At 40.5% G+C, this 12,605-nt stretch overlaps 1 protein-coding gene across 2 annotated transcripts; it reads right to left on the bottom strand.

The window, feature by feature from the left end:
• Positions 1-2,463: 2,463 nt before the first annotated feature.
• On the bottom strand, positions 2,464-10,907 carry LOC133021412 (uncharacterized). Of its 2 annotated transcripts, none has more exons than XM_061088250.1 (7): positions 10,725-10,907; positions 9,958-10,078; positions 9,536-9,705; positions 8,503-8,648; positions 8,024-8,168; positions 5,741-5,889; positions 2,464-2,823 (listed from the first exon to the last, which is right to left on the bottom strand). In XM_061088250.1, the coding sequence occupies exons 1-7, from the start codon at positions 10,762-10,764 to the stop codon at positions 2,734-2,736; spliced, it is 861 nt and encodes a 286-aa protein (XP_060944233.1). In that variant the 5' UTR covers positions 10,765-10,907; the 3' UTR covers positions 2,464-2,733. The 2 variants fall into 2 exon arrangements, with proteins under 2 accessions (XP_060944233.1, XP_060944234.1); XM_061088251.1 differs by having other exon boundaries at positions 8,024-8,165.
• Between the last annotated feature and the right edge of the window lie 1,698 nt (positions 10,908-12,605).

The raw sequence follows: 12,605 nt of genomic DNA, 5'->3' as shown, positions 1-12,605 counted from the left end.
ATCTAGGACTATAACTAGAGTTGGGACCAGGACGCTGAGCTGCAGCCTGACAGTTTTCTTCACACCCTCTGGATCAGTCACACAACCACAACCTTATAAAGACCATGTCTGTCAAATCAAACATTAACAGAGGGAGTATTCCGCACAAGAAACAAATAAAGATAACCTCTGCAACAACACAACAAAGAAAGACAATTAAATGTGGACTCTTAGATGTAAGATAATTGTAATCAAAGGCTCTTTTAGTTAATGAATTAGTCTCAGATCACAATATTGATTTATTGTCCCTCAATGAGATCTGGCTGCATCATGAAGAATATAACAGCCTAAATTAATCTACTCCCCCTAGTCATATAAATACACACATTCCCTGAGACTCTGGCCGAAGAGGTGGAGTTGCGGCTATTTTTAACTCCTATCAATTAATCCTAAACCTAAACTAAGCTACAACTCATTTGAAAGTCTTGTTCTTTCTTTCTCTTTCACACCCATCCAAAAAATCACAACAGCAAATCATATTTGCTGTAGTTAACCATGCTCCTACGGCCTATTCAGAATTTTTAACCGACTTCCCGGAGTTTCTATCAAGCCTTGTTGTGGTTAGCCTGTGGTATCTAACAAGCTGCTAACTCAGCAACATGTCTGCTTGGTGTCACGTTTGGTGTGGAGGGGTGCGTTCGGAGGCTGGACTGGTACCTGCTGGGTGGGGCTGAGAGACGAGTGCGATTCCATGATGACATCATACGGAGAGCAAGTACAAAACATGACGTTTCAATAACATATTTCTTAAAATGTACTGAGTGACAAAGTCAGCTGAGTGACTGTTTTCATACTTTGAGGGTCCGTCCTGACCCTGTTAAAGTAATTAAGGATAATACAAGCCCAGAAAAATTATTTGACACTAAATGGGCCCTTTAAGTCTCAAAATCTGAACAGTTTACAGCTTATTCAGCTTTTATATGCGAAAAGTTGCAAACTTTACACACAAATATACAATTTTTTCAAAATAATAGGGATCATTTCAGTAATCGCATATAAACATTTCACTTTGAAGCTACATTACTACATACATTTTTTTTTATCACTTACAGGCAGTACAACAAATTGTTCACACAATGTTGACACAATCTTTGATCTTAATTAACAATTACTTCATATTAGACATCAGGCATTGAATCCTTGATCAATGTGAAAGTATTAAATAAGCAATTCAAAATGAATTTCATAGCAAGAACATCAAAAAGAGAGCATCCAAATTAACATTAATACAAATCATTAGACTTGTTTTATGACATGTTTTCAATGTTAAATTCTACCATGCAAACGGAAATTCTAATAATGTCTGCTATGTTTGTACCATGTGAATTTATGGGTTTATGAGTGTATCTTATATCATTCTCCACCAGTTTTGTTTTAACAATACCGTACTCCACAAAACCCATAAATACTGTAGAGGTGAACGGAACTTTATGGTTTTCAGAGCATTAAAAACACTTTTCCCATCTCTCACTCTTCTCTCCCCTCGTTTCCATCTACCACTCCTTTCCTTATCTTTTTTCCCTGCTCCTCGAGGCAGATGGCTTCCCACATTGAGTTAATGAAGGAGTTTTTTCTCTCCATAGTTGCTACAGTGTTTGCTCATTGTGGGAACTGTTGGTTTCTCTATAAATGTTAAGGTCTTCACCTTCTATATAAAATACCTTGAGATAATCTATATTATGATTTGGGCGCTATACATATACAATTTAATTTAAATTGATTTATTTAAAAACAGTAGTGTGTCAGAAACTGTTTCCTGTTACTCCTACTGCCACTACCAACTATTTCTACTCCTACTAATAATAATGTACTTTGGGTACAAATTCATCTCATTCATTCAATCATTATATAGGTGTAAAAGCATCAAACAGGCATTTATAATCAACACAAAAAAGGGTTAGAAATATGAAATTACAAATATGATTCCATGTTTAGGAATACTGACCGTTTAATCTTTTGTGTTACTTGTACAACAAACACAAGAAGAAGACTTAGGATTGACTTTCAAGAAAGGACAGCCTTGTTTGGAAGCTTGCAGTCTTAATATTAGCTATTTAATGGCAATAAGTTTGAGACATGACTCAAAGTCACTACATCCAAAGCCTGCATCATCCAACTAACAGACACATCCTAAATTCATCAGCAAAGGACATTTGGCAGTTTTGGTCATGTAGGTGGAGAGAAATTATAGTGGCGGCCACTATTAGAGACAGACAACAGCAACATTACAGTTTTAACTGGTTGGAGACAAAATTGAAATGCTTAAAATTAAACAAATTAACCATTTAAAAATACAAAATATTTAAGATTCATGATTTTTCACCAGTGATGATCTTCCATCAAACAAATAGGCAGAAGCCACACTGATTCTGTGTAACTGCTGTCTGCTTTCGTTTCAACTCTTTTTGAGCTGATTTAAAAGGCACTTTTCTGGAATTCAACATCCATTATGGGCCTAATGATTGTCAAGAGAGGAATACATTTTAGTGTTTATAACCTTCAGTTGATTTATCCTGATCCAAATCCATCTCAGCAGAAAGTCAGGCTTCAGGGAGAAGCAGATTACATACAGTTTAACTGTAGGGGAGTCAGTTGTACGTTTCAGAGAGCATCTGAAACAGGTCAAACCTAATCCCTACAACAGCAAAATGAGCAGGACACATGGATGTAGAGCAGAGGGAGGGCAGGCTGCTTTCATTCAATAGTGGAAATTATATCACAATGCTCCTCACAGATGCTGCTGGTGTAGCTGCAAATCTGACGCCCTGGAAATGGCATCAGAAACTGGAAAAGAAAAATGTATTTAAGTTTAATGCCATATAAGTTGTTCAAAGGTTAGTAGTGGATTAACTGTTTCTATAGATTTTATGTATTTCATCAACTTTGTAGTACTGATGCTTGAATTTGGAAAGCTACACCATTACATACAGTGAGTTTTCCATGATAGGCATGGTTTCCTTATTGTGTAACAAGCTGCTTATTCCACTGCAAACATTGTGACATGTCATAGTAGGAAAAGTATGTGTTACTGATAACATTCACAATGGATCCGTTCAGTTCAGTTCAATTGTAGTTCAACTTCAAGACTGTGACCGTGTGACAGTGAGCCAGCATGAACAGCACGAGGATGCTGAGACTGAAGCAGCTACAGTAAATTTCTGTTACTGTAAGCACAGGGCAGCTGTGGCTCAGGCGGTATAGAGGGTCATTCACTAACAAGGTCAGTGGTTTCATCCCTGGCTGCTCGATTCAATGTGCTGAAGTGTCCTTAGGCAAGACACTGAGGGCTTTCCATTTAGTATGTTTGCCTTAATGAATATTCATTATCGGCGGTTTCTACCGGAGTGCGCAAAATATTGGGAGGATTAGATGCAAATACTTTAATTTAGCACACGCATTGTGAATTACAAGGCCTGAAAATAATCGTGGTGATCGTGACTGCGTCTGTGTTTAATAGTTTGAAAGTTAGGTGCTAATCGACACAGCGCTGCACACATATATTGAGGAGGAGACGGCACGGAAGAAGACATAGAATTTTTTTTTTTTTCAGAATGTGAACCACACCTGCTGCGCAATATTGGTCAGAGGCATCTCGTCCACCTGTTTTATTTGCTGAGGTTAACAAGAATATTCAATATATTAATGGGAAAGAAGCCAGATGCTATTGACATTGGACTTTCGCCGATCGCTCCTACTCTCGTCAGTCACAGGAATCATTGTGTATTGGCCCAAAAGTCGGTCTTCACACAAACTCGACCATCGTTAATGGCTGCTGCAGACTAGAGGATTTTCAACCCTGAACAATTTTACAAAAGGACATAATGACAGATTTAAGCGATATTTTATCTTGATGCCGTTTCGAGTCAAATTTGAATGTCGGCCTTACGGACACTAGGATGCTGGTTTTGTTGACTCAAACACTTTTTGGGAGAATTATCCTTATAATGCCTTGTGCTGCATTATGTGCATCAATGATTGTAATTCTCAAAATGCTTGGCAGCTGATTATAGGAGGGCATTTCTGTTGATTTTGGGAAATGACATGAGTCATAGTATCCATACTATCTTGCTTTTTAGGATCTCAACTCTCTTGGGTCACTTAAACCTTTAGATGGTATATTTTTTCATTCTTAAATTGTAGAAATTGAGAAAATAATACTGTGTTAGTGGGGCATTATCAGCGTCGGCTGCAGGAGGGAGGGGGTGAGGATGGGGTTCTGGGATCAGTGGACAGGTGTTCCAGGTCAACTACTGGCTCTCTCCTCTTTATCAGCATTAGCACTCTGGGACGCGTGGCCCCGGGAGCAAGAAGGCAACGCCTGGAGAGATTACCCGTGCATATATGTATGTGAATAGCTGAAAGAATAAAGAAAGCATTACGGAAATCATACCTGTGGTCCTGAGTGTTCATGACGGAAAACCCACAGTAACAGAGAGGTTTGTTACAAATACACTGATCTACTCTTAAGTAGAGCTGTCAAACGATTAAAATATTTAATCGCGATTAATCGCATTTTGTCATAGTTAACTCGCGATTAATCGCAATTAATCGCAAATTTGTATCTATTCTGAATGTTCCTTCCTTTATTATTTTTCCATAATTTTACTTTCGTTTTAATGCTCTTATCAACATGGAAAAGTGGATTGGCTTGCTTTATGCAAATGTTTTATATTATTGAAAAACAACATTGCCAAACAGGGTGGTACAAAATAAAATTATAAAGTGCACATTTCAGGTAAACAAGGACTCAGCCTATAGTGCAGTTAAACCATGGCTTAATATTTTCTTTTTTTCAAGTTTGCTGTGAACATAGCAGTCAGTCCTCTTATTTCAGAAACAAATAAAAGGTAAGCCTACTACTTCTTTGCTTTAAGCTAGCTACTCAACAGACAAGCAACAAATAACAAACAAACAAAATACACAGGCAGGTGTCGGACTACTTTGAAATAAATGAAACACAGAACTTTGTAGGGCTATCCTCCCCTTATTTGTGGAAAATGTATGAAATAAGAAGTACCCTATTTTTAAATAAATAAAAACATATAGCTGCAGCCTAATAGTGTAACGGACTGGGTTTATGTTTATGTTTGGTTTTGACGTATGCTCAGTAAAACACTGTTGAAGGAGCGCTCTGATGTCTGACGGTCAGTGAAGAGGTCTGGGTGGGACATGTGACTGTTTGGACCAATAGGATGGGGGGATCGGGGATCAATGAGGAAGTGAAGTGTTGATGTCTGCGAGTGACGGAGTAACAGCGAGAGATGCACATGTTCGTGTAGAGGAAAATACCAGTTACTAAACCACGAAGAAGTTCTGTGTCCTGTGGGACGCTACAATAGCTTTAAAATATATATTTTAGGTGGCGAAATATTAAAACAAAAAGCGAGAGCAGGTCAGACTGGAGGCGAACACAGATACTGAAGCTGCAGCTGCAGCTCTGCTTTAACTCGAGTTAAAAAAATTGACGGCGTTAAAATGGGTTTGCGTTAACGCCGTTAATAACGCGTTAAACTGACAGCCCTACTCTTAAGTATTTAAAGTAACAGAAATTTGAACCAGGGGGGATTTATCCCTATCATGCCACTGTAAAAGCAATGAAATCTTCCTGTCTTACACAATATATCTGATTAAGCTCATACACACAGTGAATATCTACAACGTATGACCTAGTGGTTGTATGGTTAATGGTTTTCATGCTCACGTGTTCTGGGATCTCGCACGGAGGTTGAAGCCAATGTTTGATTCTCTGGTGTCGGCAGACGAGGAAGTACCCTATCCCAGATATCAGAAAGGCCACGGAAATGACAACCACCACAGCTACTATCAAATCTGTTTGTTTTGGCTTGTGTCCTGGAAAAGGTAAGGTACACACACAAACACACACACACACACACACACACACACACACACACACACACACACACACACACACACACACACACACACACACACACACACACACACACACACACACACACACACACACACACACACACACACACACACACACAAGAAAACAGAAGCAACACATTACATCCCTCATCAGCAATATCAGGAAGGTGAGGTGCCTGCTCAGAGCCTAAAGATCACAGCCTGTTCACCCAGGTGCCATCTGGCAAGTAAGGTAAAGTATTTTTAAGTTGTAAGGAATCACTAAGTCAAGTCAATTAATCCTTCTCATGATGTTCGTGTGACTACAATTTTGGTTTGTCAGCGCTTAGTTTAATACAGCAGTGTGTGTACAGACAGGAGGACAAATAATCAGAATAGAAACTTGTGATATCTTTAGGAAAACTGTAAAGACCAAAACAACCAACCCAATTGGACTGGGACTTAAATATCCCCGAAACTTTTTTTGTCTGGCTTTTAAAAAACGTTCCCAGCAGCATCTGTAATGTCAACTGGCAGAACAACTTTATGGAGTCAATCACATAGTTGACAGAACTTTAAACCCTGTTAATTGACATTTTGCAAATCTAAAACACCCATTTTGCAAAACTCTAAACACATGCTCATTCACAATACACATTCAGCAGTGTAGTGCACTATACCCAGAATGACACACACAGGCCCTAAAGCTTAAAAACAAGTAACACCCTGTTGTCCTTGGTAACACACAACCACTTAAAATTGAATGCACACGTGTCCAATCATTTTACTTTAGGGCCACACAAGTTCAAGTCCAATGTTTGTTTTCACCATACTCTCCCTCCCTAACGCCGAAGCACCACGCCAATCCCTAGAGCGCCAGCGCTAGGCTGTTCACACCGGACGCTTCTATACTTTTGCTGTTATCAGCCTACAGTAAAAACAGCATTTAATCATTGTTTTCAAGCATATACTTACTTGTAATTGCAACAGCGTCCCAACATGTGTATTTTTGTCTCATATGTGCTGAGGATCATACACTGTACTTCTCCACTTCAATTATTAATTTAATGTCATCCATCTTCAAGAACTTTTCCACTGTTTGCTCCGTTAAATGTCGGGTGTGGAGGGTAGATCACGTATTCTCCACTCAAGCCTACTCAATACCCCCCCTCTCTCTTTTTATCTATATGACTGCTTGTGTGGCTGTAGTGCATGGGCAGAGGGAGACATTACCAATGTGATTGGTAAAATTGGTAAAATTAAAACTCCAGGACAACAGAGGGGGAGGGGAATACAAAGTATGGGATGCATATTGGATCATTTATTTCATATAAAATATGTCATCAATATCGTTTAAAACCATTTGTCACTGTGTTTCCTGGCGCGATACGCTCGCGTCAAGCGCAAAAAATTGACTCAACGCCGAAACGATCGCTGCACAGCGCTAGGCAGCCTTGGCGCGGCGCGGCGCTTCAGCGTCCGGTGTGAACCGCACAGAGGTTTAACATGGGGGTTGATGGGAGCCAGCTGGCTTTTCTGGCTTGGCGCTTACGCGTCCGGTGTGAACCCGGGGTAAGCCCCCCCAAAAGATTTTATCTCAGCATGGCAGTAGAAAGTGCTATGACCGAAGCCCCTATACCCAGGAAAATGGATGCAGCATGTGGTGATTATAGGATCTATTCTAACTGGATCGGTCATGGCAGGATTCAGCATGAATAAGGATTTTCCCATTGCTTAGCAAGGGAGGGATTGCCTTTGATATAGATGAAGTCCTGTGGTCTGACACGGCCCAGAGGCATGATGCTGTGGCAGAATGAAGGATTGACATTGCCTTCTGTAAAATCATAAAGTGCATATAGTTGTTTTTTATTTTTGCTGCATTTATTCATGAGTGTGTAATGATTGCTGAGTAGTGTTTACGTATTGGCTGGCTTGGTCTATTATCTGAGGGCATTGTTTGGTTTTGGGTAAAGATGAATAAATTGCTTGATTTTTCAAGTCAAAGGTTTTGTGAGTGTAGCTTGAATTTGAGAGTTTGTGTGTACTGTTTTGAGGAAAGGAAGATTCAGGAAATGCATTTTAGCAATTCATATCAACTGTAACATGGTCTTACTTGAAACAGGGATGACCTCACACCGGGTGCAACTTTCCAGTCCAACTGGTTGTTCGTGGAGAATATACTGCACCTTCGTACAGTAACGTTGACCCTCCTCCAGCTTTAGGATGGTCACTGAAGAAGTACCATATTCATACTTCTGCTGAAGAGATGTTTGGATTACAATGACATGTTAATTGTTACACGCCTATAATAACAATATTGATAATAATGTGTGTGTGTGTGTGTGTGTAATGTGTAGGGAGACAAGCATTGCCTACAGCTCTTCTGGAGTCCTGTATTTACTCTCACACTGTATATATTCTGTTTATTGTATATATTAGTTTGTATTCCACTTCCAATTTTTTTTATATTTCTATAAGTATGGCATGTTTACTTATTATTTCTTTACAGATGTGAATGTAATGTTAGTCCCATACACATAGAAAAGAAGCAACAGCATACTGCATTCTTGCTAAGTTGATGATAAGTCTCACCTGCAGTGACTCTCCTTCCTTGCCATAGTAAACCTTGTGTATTACATGGTCTGCATAATCCCAAACCATGCTGTGGTTCCCGCTCAGATTTACAGTCAGTGAGCCAGGCCGTGCAACCAGTCTTACCTCAGGGCTACAAGAGTCACCTTGAAAAAAAGAGGGTACAAATTCACTGAGAAAATCTCATTTACAAACCGTTTAATTATCCATGTTGCTGCTGTTGTTAAAATTAAATATGAATGAAAACAAGAAAATCAGAACTAAACAACTGTTCACATAAAACAGAAGGAAAGTTACAAAACTTGACTAACTATGCAGAGGAAAGTGTATATTGCACCACATAAGAGGAGTTTTTAGCTGTTAAGGGATGCTCTACATACGCACAAGTCTGCATCTCATTCCAGGGCAGGAACACAGGGAGCCCTGCACAGCTCAACTGCCCCAGCCAGAGCACAGAGAGACGTTGCAGGGACCCAGGGGGCGCTGCACAGCTCCACTGGCCTACCCAGAGTGCGTACATCTCGGCTACTGGACCACAAAGCCAGGGCGAATTTTGCAGGTGGCCTGCATAGCTCTCCAGCCTGAGGCAGACCTCACACAGCTGGGGCAGGAACACAGGGACCATGGACAGCTCCACTGGCCCAGCCAGAGTACGCACATCCCGGCCACTGGACCACCAAGCCCGGGGGAAAGCACCCAGAGCACGATTCCACAGGCAGTGTCGGTTGCTAAGCAAGATCTAAGCAACATTCTTACACCCAGGCCAAACTGGGTGCGGTAGCGGGGCAGAGGGAGTATTTCTCATGCTGGTCTGGTATAACGACTGTATTTCCTTGGTTATGATCTCAACTAAATGCCAGCACTCCTGGTATATAGTCATGCATCTTTCGGTATTGCGATGACAATATATTATGCAATCAAATTTGCTATTGCACAATTTACATGATGTATTGTGTATGTAGGCCTATATGTATATGTACAGCAAAAGATAGTGAGCATTGTCCTGTTTACATGGCAGGTCCTGGTTTCTTACCAAATCTGCTACAGGCTTTGACTGGTTCTGAGGTCAGCCCGTGTCTCTCTGCCTGCACACGGAGCATAACACAGCCACGCTCACTCTCATCTCTGGTGATAGTGACATTACATGAGTGGAAAGATGTCTGGGTGCAGGCTGGTACATCTTCCCACACAATGTTGTCAAAGCTAAGGATAGGGTACAGAAACAACACATTAACATCAGTCCAGAACCTGGATAATGACAGTATCATTTATTGATGTGTCACTCAACTTTTTGTTTGATTGTATCATTGTTGCAGCTGTAAGACACATTTCATATATTAAACTGAAATATAGTACAGCAAAACCAGCAAAGACACTGGTTGTGTGTTAACATGAAAATATCGAGACTCCTCAGTCTCAGCCAAAATGAAATCATTGCACATTGAACATCCTCACCTACGGTACTGAACAGTGTAGGTGACATCTCTCTCTTCAGTGGCAGGAGTCCATGTCAGCAGCCACTTATCAACATGAACGTTTTGTGGTGGTGCCGGTGTAGCCTCAGACACCACTGGAACTGATGGGAATGAATTAACCAGTGAATTTTGTTTCTGAGAATCATACTGTTATTTGATGGGAAGAGGATCTCTTTGTATAAATTTCAATTAAAGGTTTGATTGTTAACGGTCTTTTACTAACAGAATGTACATAAAATGAAGTGTAATGTTGTTCCATCTTGTAAATGCAATGCATTTATGTCTCTTAACAGCATTTCCACGACATGCCTTAACTCAAAAACTGAAGCGTTATTTGTTCAAAGAACAATTCCCGGCAGTCATTAGTCACTGTCTCTTACAAGAAAAGTAACCAGGGAGCTACGAGTGAGCTTCATCTTCCTGTAGCTGCTGTTTTCCGTAGTTACATGACTAGATATTTTGTTGATCCAGAGGGGAATTTAAAACAGGCCAAAACGAGTCAAGAATAAGTGCACTGCAAGTGAAATGAGAGTCTAGCCACCGGAACTACTAGAGTGCTATCTCTGTAAAGAAGTTCTAATGGAGATATTGACAAAACAATATTTGAAGTACAAGGGGATTGAAAGACAAAAGTAACAGAAGCAGGGTATTGAGGCCAAATTTAAGTGTACTAAAAAAAAAGTCAAACTTAAAATACAAGACGAGATATATAACAAAGGCTTCAACGAAAGCGGTCACTGAAATTACCTTGGACGACGGCTTGAATACAGAGCAACATGAGAAGCATCGCGACTGCGTCATTTCAGTGAGTAATCAAAGTTGTCTCCACTGAAAACATAATGTATATGTTGTACTATAACTTTGGCAGAGACGTCTTTTTTTACTGCGACACTTCCCTAAAGGGAGTGTTTGGGAAGTTACGTTAATAGAGAGAGAGGAATAGAGAGAGAGAGATTTGGAGCTTTACCGCCACCAACTGTTCTGGAGGGTCTAATAAACTTAAAGCTGAATCCCATAAGCAAAACGCTCTGTTCTGCAATCAATCCAAACATATAGTTTCTAGCAAGTTACATAAGCAAACACTCAAGTGTATGTGCACCTGTCTTCCATGTAGAGACATGTACCACATATGAAGTGGATATAAAATAATTTAGCATGATCTGTCCCTGTCCATGACAAGGATACTGATAGGAGCAAAAAAGACAAACCTTTAACGTGAAATAAAATCTGCTGGCTGGACCCTCAACAAGAGTAATGAAAAACTACTAAAAACCTTTTTAACAGGTAAAAATATGTAGAAACCTCAGAGAGAGCCACATGTGAGGGATCCCTCTCCCAGGACGGACAGAAGTGTCAAGTGTAAGAAAACATCATCAGGATTAAAGTTTTTAGCAGCATCGATGAGGGTAAACATTTTTCAATACTATATGTGAAGCAGTCCTGCTGCAAGCATAGTCTCTGGTCAGCAGCCAGCAAGATCACGTTCCAGCATCAGGATGGGATCCACTATAGTCCACAGTTATTGTCCACTGCCGCCAGTTAGAATCCATTATCAGCTGCCGCCTCGGTCGTGGTCCACCATCATCCGATGCCAACGCGACAAAGGATCCTCCACTACACTACGATCAGCAGGCACGATACAGAATCCACCGAACTGGATCCACCATTGCGACCTCTGACGCGCGATCCACAATCATATCCATGGTGCGGCCACAGCTGTGGCCCTGCATCCGTGGGCGCTAAGGCACAGAAACTCCGGGAAAGGGGTCAAGTTAGTAACATGTACTGATGAGATAAGAATGACCTTGATGTGTTAGGGATGGAGAAAAGGAAGGAAAATCAGGAAAGAGAAGCTCGGTGTGTCTTGTGTCATAAATTCCCTGTGCGTCTTAGCATCATCAGGGGTTTTTGCCTTTTAATCAATTTTGGAACATAGGGAGAGTTACTTTCTGCCGCAGTAATTAGCTCTAACTATAAGCTTTATCAAAAAGGAAGGTTTTGAGTCTACTCTTAAACGAACAGAGCGTGTCTGCTTCCCGAACTGAAAGTGAGAGATTATTCCACAGGAGTGGGGCTTGATGGCTAAAAGCTCTGGCTCCTACTCTACTTTTAGAGACTTTAGGGACGACAAGTAAACCTGAATTCTGGGATCGGAGTGCTCTAGTAGGTTGATATGGTATTAACATCTCTGGTAAAAAGGTGCCATATCATTAAGGGCCTTGAAGGTGAGGAGGAGAATTTTAAATTCTATTCTTGATTTAACAGGAAGCCAGTGTAGCGATGCTAATACTGGAGAAATGTGCTCTCTTTTCTTAGTTCTTGTCAGGACACGTGCTGCGGCATTTTGGACAAGCTGCAGAGTCTTTAACGACTTACTGCTGGAGCCAGATAATAATGAATTACAATAGTCCAGTCTCGATGTAACAAAGGCGTGGAGTAGTTTTTCTGCATCTTTTTGCTAAAGGACATGTCTGATTTTTGAGATATTAAGCAAGTGGAAAAAGGCGGTCCTAGAAATTTGTTTTAAGTGACTATTAAAGGACAAATCAGGATCGAAGATCACTCCCAAGTTCCTGACTGTGTCATTGGAAGCAAGGGCAATGTCATCTAGCGCAGCTATATCATTAG

This window comes from Limanda limanda, chromosome 16, assembly GCF_963576545.1.
Source record: "Limanda limanda chromosome 16, fLimLim1.1, whole genome shotgun sequence".
NCBI classification, from domain to species: Eukaryota; Metazoa; Chordata; class Actinopteri; order Pleuronectiformes; family Pleuronectidae; genus Limanda; species Limanda limanda.
The sequence above is the reverse complement of the archived record's forward strand: the minus strand, read 5'-3'. Positions and strand labels throughout refer to the sequence as shown.

Excerpts from the sequence above, each read along its gene's own strand:
- LOC133021412 (XM_061088250.1), bottom strand. The coding sequence starts at position 10,764 with ATGCTTCTCATGTTGCTCTGTATTCAAGCCGTCGTCCAAG. Across the intron at positions 9,706-9,957 it reads TACACTGTTCAGTACCGTAG|CTTTGACAACATTGTGTGGG; the intron begins GTGAGGATGTTC and ends CCCTATCCTTAG. Across the intron at positions 8,649-9,535 it reads CAAAGCCTGTAGCAGATTTG|GTGACTCTTGTAGCCCTGAG; the intron begins GTAAGAAACCAG and ends CTTTTTTTCAAG.